The sequence below is a fragment of the Mirounga leonina genome, unplaced genomic scaffold (genome assembly GCF_011800145.1).
Source record: "Mirounga leonina isolate KUSES-001 unplaced genomic scaffold, KU_Mleo_1.0 Mir_92, whole genome shotgun sequence".
Taxonomy (NCBI): Eukaryota; Metazoa; Chordata; class Mammalia; order Carnivora; family Phocidae; genus Mirounga; species Mirounga leonina.
Window position 1 is genome coordinate 12,269,136 of NW_023270852.1, and position 16,800 is coordinate 12,285,935.

General features: G+C 51.9%; 1 protein-coding gene across 1 annotated transcript; it reads left to right on the forward strand.

Annotated features, from left to right (window-relative positions):
- Positions 1-5,705: 5,705 nt before the first annotated feature.
- RHOG (ras homolog family member G) lies at positions 5,706-16,556 on the forward strand. Its single transcript, XM_034994940.1, has 2 exons — positions 5,706-5,776; positions 15,317-16,556. The coding sequence occupies exon 2, from the start codon at positions 15,386-15,388 to the stop codon at positions 15,959-15,961; it is 576 nt and encodes a 191-aa protein (XP_034850831.1). The 5' UTR covers positions 5,706-5,776; positions 15,317-15,385; the 3' UTR covers positions 15,962-16,556.
- Positions 16,557-16,800: the final 244 nt, after the last annotated feature.

Consider the following 16,800-nt stretch of genomic DNA (forward strand, 5'->3'; position numbering starts at 1 on the left):
GACAGCATAGCATGAACCAAAAGTTGTGATTAGTAAAAAAAAAAAAAAAAAAAAAAAGATCCAGCTCAAAACTTACCCCTTCCTTCCTTTACCACCTTGCCTGACTTGCCCAACTTGCCCTGTGTCTCCAGTCTTCTGCTATATCTTAGAGTACTTATACAACTGGATTATGATTATCTCATAAGTATCTGTCTTCCGCATTAGCTTCTGGGTTCATCAGGGATTGAACTTCATTCATCTTCATACTCTTCCAGGCTAGGACTTGACCAGGTACAAAACTGGTACTCAATAAAAGTGTGTGAATGAATGATGTGTGTTCTCTATGAACTGGCTGTCATGTCTCTAGCTGTCATTCATCGACACCACAGGGTTTCTGGTTACCCATAGCTTTCATTTGGAAAATGACAGTATCTTCAGTAGAAGTGCCATAAAGAGTCCTACATCTGCTCACAAAAGTTTAGTTTAGAATCCCCGGGTTTGGGGATTTGTGTTATCAGTGGCGCCCCCTGGTGTCCAAAAATGGCAAGTACCGCTATCACTGAGAAACTGCCCAGGGTCTGGCTGGGTAGGAGTGAGTAAAGAGATTTTGGCTTCTAGCAATTCTTCCCATACTAGTTTCACAAAGAAAATCACCTCCTCTTCCAAAATCAGGTCTAGGATCTTAGTACCAATGTTCATTTATTGATTTAACATACTGAGCACCTGTTCATAACAACCCAGTTCCTATCCTCAAAGAGCTCAGTTTTGAAGGGAAATCTCCATATGAACAGTAATTAGCACTTGTTGATAATGTCTCTAGAGGAATTGGTACAGGGTCAGGTGCGGGAAAACAGAGGAGGAGCAAGTAACCACCTAAAGCAATCAGAGGGTGTGCAGAGGCACACTACTGGGGTGAGGGGGAGGGGTTCTGGAATTAGATTGCCTAGATTCACATCTTGGCACTGTGGTCTGACCACACAAACTGAATTGTTCCTGGGTCACACCAGGGCTGAAGAAGGAGGAATTCCCAGAGGGGATTATGCCAAATGAGGTAGGTACCATCCAGTTTGGAAAACCTCAAAGATGCAAAGGTGCCCTGGAGGCAAACAGGGCAACTATTGTTCCACCAGCCTGGGAGGAGGGACCCTCCTAGAAGATAAGGCCAGGCCCTAGCCCTTCCTCCCCCCATCTAGTTAGTTCCTCAGAGGGAATCAGGAACGATGGATCAGAGGACGCAACTCTAGAACTCTGTTTCATTTGTCACTTCCCGTTTGTTCTTTTTGCTATCTCCTGTCTTGCTCATCATCTTCCCATGTCATGAAATGGGACATCAGGCTTGTCTTTGGGGGTAGCAATGAAGAACAGTAACGAAGGGGAGACTCCTACTTCTCCTAAGGCAGGCTGAGAGAGAGAACACCAGGGAATCAAGAGAAGCCCCATCAGAGACAAAGGAAAACTCAGATTTAGGGTTAGTCTGAAGAGGCTGAGACTGAGACTGAGCAGAAGACCCTTGTGAGCCACTGGTGAGCTATAGGGGACGGAGCTCATACAGACTAGGCTGGGAAGACCTGTTTGGAAGACACCAGGGCAGAGTTGAAATCATTTCAAGGCTTTTTTTCCTCCTCCTTTCTGTCTCCGCCCTGCTCTTTTAGGGGAACCAAGTCATGGACATATAGAGAAATTAATGTTTGTTGTACCCTGGGCAATCTGCTAGGCATTCTACTTGCATTCTCTCATTTAATCCTCACAATCCCACAAAGCATGTAGTATTGTCATTCCCATTTAAAAATGGAAATAAATAGCTCTGTTCTATGCTCTTACAGCACATAATCACCTCTTTAAGATCTATCTCCCTTGCTAGTTACATCAGAATAGGGACTTACCTATGTTTTCACTACTGCATCATTAACATGTGACATTATACCTAGCCCAGAGAAGGTTTTCAATAAATAGGAGGTTCAAGGAATGAATGAGAGAGTTCATGTGACTTGTCAAAGGCCACTACAAAAGTGGTACAACTAGGATTTGAATCCTGGACTGTCTGGCTTCAGAACTGTCTATGATTTCTCTGTTTTACCCTCCACTGGGTACTTTCATATATTGTCTCTCTTCTGAATGTCCCAGCCCGTGTGCTTGCTTCTCAGCTGCTTGTGAGCACAAACATACACCACCTACCAAGAGCTCACCTATTCAGGGAAAGCAAGTGAGAGAGTAGGAAGAAGAAACAGCCCTATGGGGCCTGTGCCCTCTTCCTATACTCTTCAGATAAGCATCCTCCTCCTCCAAGAAACCTTTGCAGACACTCCCACCCCATTACCTGTCTCCCACTCCTGTGGCCTTATTGGCCCATCCATATCTGTGCCCTAAACGTGGCTCTAAGTCATCTGGCCTCTAATGGTTCTACCCAGATCAGTGCTTTATTACTGCAATTTTATTCCAGAGATGTATACTGAAGACAAAGGGGTGCTCAGGCCTGCTGTGCCAGGCCCAGTGGGTGAACACAAAGATGAATCAGACACAACCTCAAAGGACTTATAGTCAGTGGGGGAGACAGACATTAGGCACAGATACAATTAACTAGAACACAAAGCAAGATGACCTAAATAGTATTAAAGAACTATGAGCAATAAGCTACACGCATAAGCCTTAATTACTTAATTATTATTCTAAAGAGTGTATCATAGAAAGTCAGAGCTCAAAAGCATCATCTGATTTAACCCCTTGTTTTCCACTGGAGGAGTCTGAGACCCAGAGAAGGGTGAGGCCTAGCCTAAGGTCTCAGTAGCCAGTCTACTTCAGGCCCTCTGAAGTGCAGCGCAGGGCTCTTTCTTCTTCCTCCGGTATTTTCATATGCAGCAGCCCCATATCCCACCAGATCATGAAATCCTCAAGGTCAAGTCAGGCTCTCCCACTTAAGCAAGCTGAACCAGGGCCAGGTATGCTGATGACCAAAAAGAAGGGGAAATTCAGTCTGACCCTAGGCTGCCAATCCAGCCTTTTGGTTTACTGCGTGTTATGTGTACCCTCTTCTTACCACCATGCTTCTAAATTTGATTTTCAAATATTTTTTGCAGGAAACTTTTAAAAAATAAGCTCTTGGGGCACCTGGGGGGCGCAGTCAGTTGAGGCCCCGACTCTTGGCTAGAGTCATGATCTCAGGCTCTGTGCTCAGTGCAGAGTTTGCTTGGGATTGTCTGTCCCTCTCCTTCTGTCCCTTCCCCTCATGCTCGCTTTCTCTCTCTCTCAAATAAATAAATAAATCTTAAAAAAAAAAAAAAAACTCTTTATCCAGAACACTAGTATATAAATCAGATAAAAGTAAACTAACTCTGGTTGAAGGGAAGGGAGGCCAGAGCCCCACTATTTTCCCACCTTCAAGTCCTGGGAAGGGAACTCTAGGAACTCAGCTCAAAAATCTTTGTTCTGGGACATAATTTTTAGTGGCTTCATAGAAGCTGCTTTAGTATGTAGTCCTCCACTGAACCCTGTCTTTTATGGAAACTCACAATCCTTTCTTCATCAGCAAACACCAAGCACCAGCCATGTGCTCCCAGTAAGGTACAGAGGGGAATCAGATTTTCCTTTTGTCTTTCCTGCTCTCCTCTTCTCCACACAGAGGAGTCTATCTATCCCAAGTGCTACGGGGAGGGAGGAGACAGACCCAAACTCCACCTAGGAGGATCAGGACAAGCTTCCCCAGAAGGCTTATAGAGATTGAATTCACCTACTCAGTCATCTACCAGCCTGAATCTGACAGAGGCTCTCCTTCGTTGTCCTATATCTTACCCCCCAGCTGTATGTCCTGTTGAGCACATAGGAAATATGTCTAGCCAAAATTTAGACTTACTGTGAGTGTAAAACACATACCAGATTTCAAAGCCTTAGTACAAAAAAAGAATGTAAAATATCCTATTCATTTGTATAGTCAATAATTTTTATATTGGTTATAGGTTGAATGATACTATTTTTGATATATTGGGCTAAGTAAAACATATCATTAAAATTATTTTTACCTATTTCTTTTTCCTTTTTTTTTTTTTCTTAAGATTTTTTATTTATTTATTTGACAGAGAGAGAGAGAGATAGCAAGAGCAGGAACACAAGCAGGGGCAGCGGGAGAGGGAGAAGCAGGCTTCCCTCCGAGCAGGGAGCCCGATTTGGGACTCGATTCCAGGACCCTGGGATCATGACCTGAGCTGAGCGCAGACGCTTAACCATCTGAGCCACCCAGGCGCCCCTTCTTTTTACTTTTTTAAAAATGTCATCACTAGAAGATTTTAAGTTACATATGTGGCTTACATTATTTGCACTAGACAGCACTGGGAGAGACTATCAACTGCTTGGCAGAGGTGGGGTGTGTGTGCACCTGTGTTGTAGGAGGAGGGATGATGGCAGCCAGGGAGGGCGTATCCATTCGGGCCAAATTGTGAAAGTCTGAGTGGATTTCGCTGGGCAATCAATACAGGAAAGAAGGCAAGGCCGAGAAAATAGAATCAGCAAAGACCCAAAGGTCCGTGGGCAGGCATGTTGTGTTTAGGAAACTCGTTCTTATAGCATGATTGTTCTTTAAAGGCATTTGTTGAATGTTTATTTTGAGCCAGGCATTGACAGCACGCCTTTTACATCCATTCTCATGTTATCTCCACAACTATAGGATGAAGGAGAGGTTATCCTATTTTACCAAAGATAGAACTGAGGCTCTGAAAGGTTAAGCTATTTATTCTCGGAGTTGTTCGTCTTCTTTATCTAGAAAGCCTCTTGGAGACAGGGAGCCTGTCTTAAAACGCCTCTCAGTTTTCCTCCACAGCACCCAGCACGGAGCTGTGCACGTAGTAGGCGCTCAGAAAGTTTGTGTTGAAGGAAGGAAGCATATCCATTCTGGAGTCAGAGCTCCACGCGAAGACCCGGGTGCAGAAGCACCAGAGGGCGCCCACGAGCCCGCCCACCCCTTGGTCCCCAGGGCGCCGGCAGGATCTCGGGCCTGGGTGCGGCCCTGCAGCTCTAAGCAGTTGCGCGCCCCGACGAGAAGAGCAGGCGAGGGGAGCCATACGTCCTGCGCCCGCCCCGCCCCCTCCCCAGAGCCCGGGCGCACCGAGCAGCCGGTTGCGGAACGACGACACGACATCCTGTTTTTGGGGCCCGCGGCTCCGCCGGCGCCTCTGCTGATCTTGTCTTTCCCCGGGTGCTGACGCCACCTCCCCTTCCCCCAGTCTCCGCACCCTCCCCAGGGGTCTGGGGCCTTCCCACTGCTGAATCACCACCACTCCGCACTCCCCTGGGGCTCGGGGCAGGGGTGGGGACTGCCCCAGTCGGACCCACTCTGGCCAACCCCCAGCCTTGGCCAGCGCTCGATCCCTGGGCTTGCTGGAGGCACCCAGTCTTGGGGCGCCTGTTCTCAGCATCTTCCCGCGCGGGTTGGTGGGGGCGAGATACGGGGAGGGGGACAAAAGCCTAGCGCCCAGGCTAGGGCCTCTACTGGGGTTGGGGTGGCAAGCAGAAGACGAGGAGAACTGACCTTAGGAGGCCTGACTTAAGGGCCTCGGAGGCAGAGGGCTGGGGTAGGGGAGCCCAAGTCCCGGCCCGGGGCTGGGCAGGCGGGAGGGGTGGGGAGCAGAGACCCGGGCGGGGGGCCCAGGCCCCTCGCACTTCCTGGTCGGGCCCCGCCCCGCCCCGCCCCCGCGCCCCGCCCCGGCCGGCCCGCCCCCCCCACTTCCTCCGGCCTCCCGCTCTCACTTCCTTCTCGAGCCCCGAGCTGCTGCCGCCGCCCCCAGCTCCCCCGCGGCGGGGAGGGCACCAGGTGAGGCCCGACGCCTGCCGGCGGCCGGGGGTCCGGGGGAGGGGAGCCCGGCCGGCGGGGACTGCGCGCCGGCGCGGGCCGGGGAAGTTTGCTTGCGGGAGGCCGCGGGCGGGAGCTTCTCTGCTCAGGGCAAGTTGGGCGGGCGCGGCCGGGCGGGCGGGGCGGGGAGCCGGCCACTGCGAGCCGGCGGCAGTTCTGGGAGGGTGGGTTTCTGTACCGAGGGAGGGAGCCGCGAGGGACCGCTGAGGTGGGAGGGTCTCCCGCTCCGAGAGAAAAGTCTCCGAAGTGGAAGAGCTCAGAGGGGGGAGATGGGACTCAGGGGTGGGGTGACCTCAGAAGTTGGGGGGGTTCCGAAGTGTGTGAAGGAAGGGGGCCCTCTGGGCTGGAAAAGGCGCTCTCCCTACACTCCGGCAGTTGTGACATTTGGGAGGTTGGAGGGGGACGGTGTCTGTGGCCTGGGAAGCCCTAGACTGCAGAAAAAGAGCTCCCTCCCTGGAAGATCGGTGCCAATCCGGACCCACATTCGCAGGCTGCAGTCCAAGGTCCTGTGCACTCAGAGGAGGGCAGGGAGGGGGGAGCCCCGCCAGCCCCAATCCCGCTCTCTGTATGCCTGTTTTTCTGACGCCCAACCTCTTCATCCCTGGAATGAAGCAACAGGTATTTAGTTAGCAAACATCTCTGTGCCTAGCTGACCGGAGCCTGGCCTTGCTCTTTTGGGGGTAAACTGAGGAAGGAGAGGACCTGGTCTTGTCCCGTGACTAGAGATGGAATGACTCTCATTCAGAGATAGTGGTGGTCCCTGACAAGATGGCATCACTGAGAGTAGGACTATTTTGAGGAGATAGAAAAGAGCTTCTGGGAGGCAGCAGGGGCTCTGGCCTTGGGAAATGATTGGGAGCATCTCCTATTCCCCTCTCCCCGCCCCATCGTTAGTCCCTGAATTCTAATTTCTCTTCCTCCATTCCTTCTTCAGCCCCTGTCCACAAACTCTCCATCACCCTCTTCTTGCATCCTCTGAGTCTTTCACCCAAACACGGTCATGCCTAGGCCCTGTCTTGTCACCTGCTCTGCCCCTCTGTCCACGTCTGTTCCCTGCAGCTTCCCCCCCGCCGCCAGCTTCTCACTCCCAAACACATATCCACCCTCTTGCTTCTTCCACTTTCGCTCGCTCCTCTCGATCTCTTTCTCTGTCTCCTTCCCTTTCAGCCATTTATCTCCAGCTTTGGGGTCCAGATCTTTGGTGAGTTTGAGAGCCTTTTCAAATCTCCCTACCTCAGAGAGACAGGCTACAACCTCCCAGTGATAAGAGATGATTAAAGGGCTGAAAACCTTTCTCTATGTGTATTTGCATGGTATTGTCCATGTGTCTATATCCTTATCTCTTGGAGACAAAATAACGGCCCTCAGCCTTGAGAGGGCCCAGAGCAGGGGAAGCCAGCCAAATGATGGGAACCTGCAGTGGGTGAGGTTGTGGTTAGGCAGGAGGAAGCAGTCTGTAGCAGTCAGGGTAGAGCGACACAGGAATAAGACTGGTGAGAGAGGCCATGGGAAATCAGAATCACCCAAACCATTGGATGCTTAACCAAGAGGCCAGGTCTGGAGGCTGGGGGAGAGCCTGAAGGCCCCTGACTCCAGTGCTTACTCGTTCCAACACCACATGTAAGGGAGAATGGGACCAGGTCAGCTAGGTGTGGTGGAAGGAAAGGCAGGGTTCTGGAGGGAAGACTATATCGCTGGTCTAACTTAGGTCTTAACTGTTTAGTTCCAGTTCAGGAAAAGAGGAGGGGTGTGAGGCAAAGGTGTGTGCTCCCTCTTCCCTGCTCCCCAACAGGACCTGCCCAGGCTGGGAACCCACGTGCCCTGGGCTGCATCAGGGCCTTGTTGACCAGGAAGCCCCCTGCTGACCCCTCTGCCTCCAGGCATCATTAATATTCCCCCTCTCATCCAGGAGCCTAACTCCCTCCGTTTCAGGAATTTCTCTCTGGAGTTTAACTTCAGCCCAGCCTGGCCTGGTTCTATAAGCTCCTGTCCCCGTTCTAAAGCTCCTTCCTCAAGTCTTTGGGAAGCACACTGAGAGATCCTGCCTCTCCACCTCCTCAAGGCTACTGTAGTCATTTCTCTCCATTAGAAAAAAAAAAAAGAGAGAGAAGTGGAGGGAAACTTTTGGGATTCCCAAGCACAACTAGATTTAAGAGCTAATCTGGTTCCTCATTCTATCCTTCCCCCGTCACAGTTGTCCTTCTCCCATGAATTGTCCCTTCTTCCACCCACCCATATCTCCAACTGTCATTCTGGGAGGTATAGGGGGTTCTACTCCAGGAGGAAATTCTGGAACCTGCAAAAAATTCCAGCTCAGAGAAGGATGTGCATGCAAGACGCTTTTTCAGTATCATGGCTCATTAAAAAACCATCCAGGAGTTCTGACTCCCTACCTGCTAAACTAGTACTTATTTTAGGAAGAAATGGCTGATGTGAGATTGTCACAGATCCTGGTTGGGAATCTAGGATATGGAGAGTTGTTTCTGGCCAAATGTGTTAGGTCGGATGAGGTGGCTGATGTGAGCTTTTAGGAGGTCATAGCAGGAAGATACCAGAAGTTGTTGCTGTAATGAGACAGCTGGGAAGAAGGGCCTGGGCCCAGAATGAAGACCTCTCCCTCCATATACAGTATAGACCCATTAGTGGTGAGGCTTGTAGGGGTCTGTGAGGAGGGAAACCAAAGACAAAGCCTGGGCCACCTCCCCAGAACAGATTGGTTTTCCTGTCTAGGGTCTAGCTTCCTCTTTTGTCCTCATGTCATGGGCGGAGGACATCTCCCCAGGAGCTAGAGCTTACAGGAGGAGCTCCTCAGTTGGGGCCGGTGAGGGTGGCTGTCTGCCCAGTAATGTCAGTTCTAGATCATGGCTAGCCTAGTGTTGGCTAGACATGAGAGCCAGGGAACTTGGAAGCAAAAAGGGTTCAGGCATCAACCTGATCCCTTTGGCCCATTTCCTGAAGGAATAAAACCATTATTGGGTCATCCTAAATGAGGCCAGAAACATGGGCCCATTCCCAGGCCAGAGTAACAGTCTTCACCTTTTCCTTTGTGGAAGTGACATCAGGCTGGAGGTTAGGAGCCCCAGGTCCTTGTCCTGGATTTGCTCCCAAATCTGTATAACCTTGGTCAACTTTGTCTCTTGTCGCTTACTTCCAACATTAGGGAGTTGCCTGTTAATACCCCCAGTGAACATAGAGAATACTGGGAACTCTAACTCTCCTTCCCCTAAGAAGCTCCTTATAGCAGTACCCCCCACCCTGGGCCCTGCTGTCTCATGTCAGCCTTGATCTGACAGGCCTCAGTAGTCTCTGCGTATCTGTCCAGGGATGGGACCAGTGGCTCCTTTCCCCCAAAGCACAAGGATTCTTACAGGTTGAGAGAAGAGAATTAGGCAGAGTATTGGGGATTATCCCATGGAGGGGGGCAGCAATATGGGGGAGTACCCTCTGCCCTGTTCCAGCTCTGCCCCACTGACAGTGGAAAATTGGTGCCGGAGTTTCCTCCCTGATGTATTTTTCCCTTGTGGAAACCCCCTCAGAGCTGGGGCGGGGCTGAAGGGATAGGGCGGCCCTGGGTCTCTCTGTGGGTATTTTCAGGTGGGGGAGGCAGGATTGGGAGGATGGCATTTCTGTAGAGCATCGTGTGAAATGAGCAAAGGCAAAGGAAGTGCCACTTCACAGGCCTTTCATGGGGCCCGGGGACTGCTGAGCTGCTGTTAGGCGGGGAGGAGGAAGGGAGGAGGAAGCAAGTGTTGGAGCCTTCCTCTGTGCTGCCTGGTGGGGGAGGGGCAGCCTCCTTAGCTCCCCCAGCCAGAGCAGCCCTGGCCCTGGGGCTCACCCTTTGTGGAGCACCCAAGGTCCTGGGATGGTGAGAGAAGGAAGGGACTGGGACTTTAGTGAAAGGGTCCCAGCACCTCCAGTGCCTTCCCAGCTACACCTGTCCTCCTTCCAGTCCCTACCAGGTGGAGTCAACTCTCTTTGCCTCTTACCCTACCTGCTGCAGTGCAGGATCCTCTGCAGGGGGTGAAGGGTGGAGAATAGCAAGAAGTGGAGGTTCTTCAGCATTCATTTTTTTTTTTTTTTTAAGGCTGGGAACTAGGCTGTCTTGGGTTCTGTCCCTGCTGATGGGGAGAAGGGGAAGAATGAGAGAGACTCAGCCCTTGGCCTGGTCCCAGCCCCACACTGACCTCATGTCTCCCCCAGCTTCCTCCTCCTAGCCCAGCTGCAGCCAGCTGCAGCCCCTTTGAGCCTTTTCATGTCACCTCTCCACCTCTCCTTCAAAACAAACAGACTTGCAGAGCTTCTGAAGCCATTTCCAATACAAACCCTGACCCTCACCTCATCCTTGACTAACGGTCTTCTGATGTTACCAGTTCTTAGCCTTATCAGGATGACTTTTCCTACCCATCTTTCTCATCACCTCTGGGCTAGCTATGCCTGCATTCCCCTCCTCTCACCCTTCCATCTGAGGACAGGACAATCTAGCCTGTGTGTTCATTACTCTAAATTGTACTCCACAGAGGAAGGAGGAAGTTGGTTACCCTTGTCTTACGTCTCCTGGGCATGGAGGCTCTTCCTTGTTCCCAGAATCAAAGTCTGGATTAATGGGGGAGGAGATGTGTGTCAGTCTGCAGCTTTTGCCCAGCCCTCTGCTGGGCTTCTGGAAGTAAGCGGGACAGACTTCCCTCCTCATGAGGCATCCAGTTCAGTGCAGTGAATAAATAGTTCAGACAGTGCTGGGGAAGGTAGGGCAGGAGAGGGGGTTGCTTTGGTGTCCTAGGGAAGCTGGGGAACAGAACTGGACCCTGCAGGACTGGGAGGCTCTGAGGCGAGGAAACAGAATTCTAGGAAGAGGAACTCCCATGTGCAAAGACCCGAGGGATGGATTGAGTTCATTCAGTTATTTACTGACAGGCACTGTGTGCTGTGCTCAGCCTAGGGAGATAGATCTGCGAGGACCTTGCCCTCTAGACCCTCCCAGTCTAGTGACAAGAGATAAGGTTCAGGTCAGCCTCCATATGATGCAAGTTAGAACGTACCTGTGAGGGAAACTGAGACCAGACCTGGGATGGGATAAGTCATTTGGATTTGGGTGATTTACAGAAACTTTCCTGGAGGAAGTGGCAAGAGTGCCTGGCTCTGGAGGACCAAGGTTAGGGGTATACACAGGACTAAGGACAGGTTGGAGGATGGAAATGGGGAAGAAATGCTGGATTCCCATAGGGACAGGAAATATTGCTGCTTGATGTGTTTTGGGGAAGAGTATGTGGAGGCTGTGTGTAGAGGATCAGGGTGGTGTGGCCAGAGCTCAGGAACAGAATGCCCACAGACAGATTGTAGTTCGAATGAGTTTCAGGTAGGGCTGTAGAAGGGGAGCACCGTGCCAGGGAGGCAGGTTAGAAGGCTGCAGTAAGTTCCCATTGCCCCCACACTCCCGCATTTCTTTTTTTTTTTTTTTAAAGATTTTATTTATTTATTTGAGAGAGAGAATGAGATAGAGAGAGCATGAGAGGGGGGAGGGTCAGAGGGAGAAGCAGACTCCCCGCTGAGCAGGGAGCCCGAGTGGGACTTGATCCCAGGTCTCCAGGATCATGACCTGAGCCAAAGGCAGTCGCTTAACCAACTGAGCCACCCAGGCGCCCAACACACTCCCCCATTTCTTACAGCCCATTCCTCCCCTCCCCCACTCCCAGTTGGGACACTTCCCCTGCTCTAACGGCCACCAAGATCTGGCAATCAGGCAATCTGCTGCTTCCTTTCCCTCCCCCATTCTGGGCCTGCCTGGGCCCCACCCCAAGACCAGGTCCCACAGGGTGCAAGCTGGGCTCCAGAAACGACACTCAGACATTAGCCCCGCATGAGTTGTGCTCCTTGTGGGAGCCACGTCAAGCTGGTAGTGTCCCTTATGTGGTACAGGTTAGACCTCACCTTCTAGCATGTGCCCTCCTTAAAGGAGCTGTGGGAACTTAACTGACCCGGCTCAGGCCATAGGATTTCAGAGAAAAGAGTTGTCCTGGGAGAGGGGATAAAAGTCTGAGCTAGACCTGAGTGGGGAGAATTGGGCTGATGCCGCCACTCAGACACCTGCATACTCAGTGCTTTCTGCCTCTTGGGATGAAAGGCATTGCTTTTGTAACCTCTCGTGTGGACAGCACTTCCCAGTTTACAAAGTGCATTCATTCCCATGCTCAGGGATCCTCACTGCTGCCCTTTGAGGCAGGGAGGGCAAGTGTTACCATTCCTATTGTACAGATGAAGAAACTGAGGCTCCAGGGAGGGAAGTGGCTTACTTGCTTATGGTCTCTAAGACAGCTGGGGCGGGGGGAAGGACTTGGAGGCTGTGTGACACCTTGAGGAAAACATGGGATTTTGGATCACAAAACCGGGGTTTATGTCCTGACTTCCAGACTAACTAGCTGTGTGATGGGTTACTTTAACTGCCCTGAGTTTGTTTGCTAATCAGTAAATTAGGAATATTACCAGTAGGTAGTCATAACATCACGTGACCTAGGAAAAGTTGTACCTTGTGAGGGTTTTTGATCAAGGGGCAGAGTCAGCAGGTGAGCCCCAGAGGTCAGATTCAGGTATCTAGTGCTCCTGGCTCAATCTACACTGCTTCTGCTTTGCCCTGTTTCTGGACACTACCTCACTCATGATCCTTTTCCGGTATCAGTCCCTGTTCCCTTGCCAGCCCGGAAGCTACCCCGTCCCTCCCAGCTTCTTTGAGGGCTGATTTACTGATTGCTGGTTGATAACCCCCCCTAGAGAGCTGCCTGGAGCCTGCTATACTTCCAGTCTCTTGGGCCTTGTGACTGCTGGCCAGAGAGTTCCCTCCTCGCCTTCCTGCCAGGGCCAGCCCAGGGTTGGGCTTGCAGGGGAAGAGTTCCCACTCACACTGCCATACCCACTCCCCTGCTCTGTGTGGAACTGAAGATTTACAAGTCCAGGAGTCCTCTCAAAATGCCGGTGTCTCCCAGATAACCCTTGGACACAAGCAATGGCTCTTTTCCCCCACCCCCAAAAAACTGGTTGCTCTTTTCCCAGGGAAGGAGTCACAGAATCCTGAGAATGAATGTGCTGCAACTTGCCCCAGTGTGCCCAGGCCGTATGCATTTCCTGACTCCGCCCTCCCACCCCAACCTGGGGGCCTTTCCTGCCCCCATCATCCTATCCCCTGCTCCCAGGGCTCTTGATGTCTCATTTCATCTACCTAGTGCCGTTGTCACAGGCATTTTTCTCCCCATTTCATGGATCGGGAAACTGAGGCCCAGAGAGGATAAGTGCCTCATGCTTGGTTGCAGTGAATCAGCAGCAGAGCAGAGCTGGGGCAAAGACTTAGGTTAGGTCTCTTGACTTCCAGTCTGAGGTTCCCTCCACTGCCCTAGGGGACCCTTATTTCCTTCCCAGCCTGTTCCCAAGGTTCTCTATCTTTCCTGAGATTGAACATATACTTTTTCATGCAAATAAGATGGAAATATTTTTAATGCCCAGAGAGGCAACCTTAAGAGAGTGAAACCATTTCCCTCCAAGCTGGTCCCAGGGGAAGTGGGGACCTGGGAGGGAGCTGTGGCCATCCCTGGGTCCTGTGCAAATCCCAAACCCCCAGAATTCTGTTTCTGTTTCCAATGGGGGATTCCTTCCCCCTCCCTCCGTTTGATTTTTGAGGCTTCTGAACCAATGATTGAAAGGTCCAACTGTGGGGGGGCGGGTATGGGGTTCTCAGACGAGGGTATAGTTTGTATAAAGTGAAATGGGGAAAATGGGCCAGCGGTGATGGTGCTTGGTGGAACAAGGGATGCTTAGAGATCCCATGTGTCTAAAACAGGGCTGTCTCCTCCCAGGGAGTAGGGACCTGGTTGTGGGAGAGAGTCAGGGAAAGGAAGTCACATACTGGCCAGAAAAAGTCCCCCATGGCTGAGAGGAAGTAGCCAAGGAGAGGAGGAATCTTGCCACAGCAGTATAAATAATCACAGGGTTTCCGGAAGCTCTGCTCTGTTCCAGAACTCAGAAGAGCAGTTCCTCACCCCAAAGTGCTGTGAACTGCAGAGGGGATCAGGGTGATGGCTGGAGCTGGGACTTCTCTTATACTTACCCCACTAATAATTACAGCAGCCTATTTATTTGGCACTTCCTGTGTGCCACACCTCATGCCAAACACTTTCTTCATGTTTGCTCATTTCATACTCTTGGCAATTCTAGCACAATAGACAAGATTATTCCCATTATACAGATGAGAAACTTGAGACTCAGGAAATTTAAATATGTTGCCCAAGATCAAACATAACTGGTTGGTGGGACTAGGATTAGAATCCCTGGCCAGTCTGACTTCAGCATGGATTCTCAGTGATGGTGCTTTAATGGCACTATGTTCTCTATCCAAGAGTCTGGAAGCTTCCGAAATTTTTCAGAGGCACATGGATGTGAAAGGATGGAACATGAAGGGGCAAATCAAATGTTTGTTTTCCTCTTCTGCCCATCCCTCTTGGCTGGGCTTGGAGGATCTAGCCTACCCCACCAAGGGCTTTGAGAGAAGATGCTAATGTCTGGGAGCCATAGCCTTTGCCTCTTTCATCATTATATACCAGACTCCAGACCAAATCCCAGCCCTGGCTCAATCTCCAGTATTCTCCTGCACTGAGTTGTGAGATAGGGTTTACTGTGCTTATAAGAGTTATGAGGTCAGCTCTCCCGCCTTCTCCCCATCCCTCAAGCACCCTGGATTGAGATAGGGCAGCTATCTAGAGAATTTTGCTCCTTAGCAGGTTTCTCTTTGTGCCTTTTGGTTTGTACTTAGTAGCCAAGAGGTCAGGTTTGGAGTTAAAACATCAGTGCACTGGGCAGGGTGGGCCCTGAGTTGGTAGAAGCCCTACCATGGTTACATCTCAGAGTGACCTGGGACAGCTGCTGTGTGCCAGAACCCGTCTCCAGTCTACGCAGTGGGAGGGGTCCCTATCTGGTAGAGGATCTGGTAGACCCCCTACTTACATACCTCACTTTTTGTGTCTGTACTGCCTGGAGGGAAAAAGAAAGTAGCTAATACTTACCGAATACTTATTATGACCCAAGGGACTGTTCTAAATGCCTTGGATGTGTTAATTTACATAATCCTTGCAACAGCTCAGTGAGGTAGGGAGCATTTTACTCTCATATTACAGATAAGAATACTGAGGCATACAGAGGTTAAGTAATTTGTCCAGGGTCACCCGGGTAGGAAATAGAAGAACCAGGATTTGACCTTATTCAGTCTGGTACCAGCACTTACTTGCCTCACATAACACATTACACGTTGTACTGCCGTCCTCCCTACACCTGAGCAACTTGGCTTGGTCTCAGGGCCCCTCTCTCATCGTGTGTCTCGCTGTCTCGGAGATCTGTCTTCATGGGATTGCAGGATGGTGTCAGGTTAAGAGAACAGGAGCGGGTTTCCCCCCGTGTGCTCCCATTCTTTCTCCCCAGCAGGTAGAGGCCTCCCTAACCATGCGTGTCCCTTCGATCTGTCCACAGGTCACTGCACCCGGAGGGGCCCAGACGGGGAAGGAGGCCTTTGCCTCCACTGCCGCAGCTGCACTCACGATGCAGAGCATCAAGTGTGTGGTAGTGGGCGACGGGGCTGTGGGCAAGACGTGCCTGCTCATCTGCTACACAACCAACGCCTTCCCCAAGGAGTACATCCCCACAGTGTTCGACAATTACAGCGCGCAGAGCGCAGTGGATGGGCGCACCGTGAACCTGAACCTGTGGGACACAGCGGGCCAGGAGGAGTACGACCGACTGCGCACGCTCTCCTACCCTCAGACCAACGTCTTTGTCATCTGCTTCTCCATCGCCAGCCCGCCCTCCTACGAGAATGTGCGGCACAAGTGGCATCCGGAGGTGTGCCACCACTGCCCCGACGTGCCCATCCTCCTGGTAGGCACCAAGAAGGACCTGAGAGCCCAGCCGGACACCCTGCGGCGCCTTAAGGAGCAGGGCCAGGCCCCCATCACACCGCAGCAGGGCCAGGCCCTGGCCAAGCAGATCCACGCTGTGCGCTACCTCGAGTGCTCGGCCCTGCAGCAGGACGGCGTCAAGGAAGTGTTTGCTGAGGCTGTCCGGGCTGTGCTCAACCCCACGCCCGTCAAGCGTGGGCGGTCCTGTGTCCTCTTGTGACCCTGGCACTCGGCTTGGAGGCTGCCCCTGCCCCCCCACCAGTTGTGCCTTGGCGCCTTGTCTGCCCCCAGCTGTGCCTTAAGGACTAACTCTGGCACCCCTTGCCAGGGGGCTCCCTGAATGCCCTTTGCTCTGAATGCCCAGTTCTCCTTAATGAGGCCCACGGGAAAAGGGGCTTTGGGCTCTGCCCCGCTCTGCTTGGGAACACCAGGTATTCCTGAGAGCTCCCCCAGGCCAGGGTTGGACCCCTCCCCAAGAAGCCAACCCAAGTGCTCCTCCCCCATCGCCCCTACTGACCAGTTGATCCAGCTTCCCACACAGATGTTGCTGCCTGTTGTGGTGCCTTCTCTCAGGTTAGGAGCTCTCAGCTGTCCCTAACCTCTCCCTCGCTGCTCTTTGAATTGCTTCCCCCTCAAGATGCTCTCTCCCTTCCCCAAAGGAGGAGCCACAAATCCTGAGAAGATGAATGTGCCCTAACCTACCCCCATGTGCCCAGGCCTTATGCATCTGCTGACTGACTCAGCCCCCTCTTCCCCAGGCTCCTGGGGGCCTTTCCTACCCCCATCAGTATCAATAAAACCTCCTGTCTCCAGTGGCCCTGGCTCCTCCCTGTGTGCTAGGCATTGGGGGTTGGGCAGGGGATGGGCATGGGCTAGGGCTCCCCAGAGACTGGGAGCCTTTTGTTTCCTGTAAAAGGGGACAGGAGACAATAGGCTTCATTGTGGTCCCCCTACCCCCCAATTTCCCTAACAAAGCTCTGGGCTCCCTTGGAGGGGCCAGTCTTGCACTGGGGCCCAGCCACTGATTCTGTAGTGGACTGGGATGCAAAGCCTAAGGAA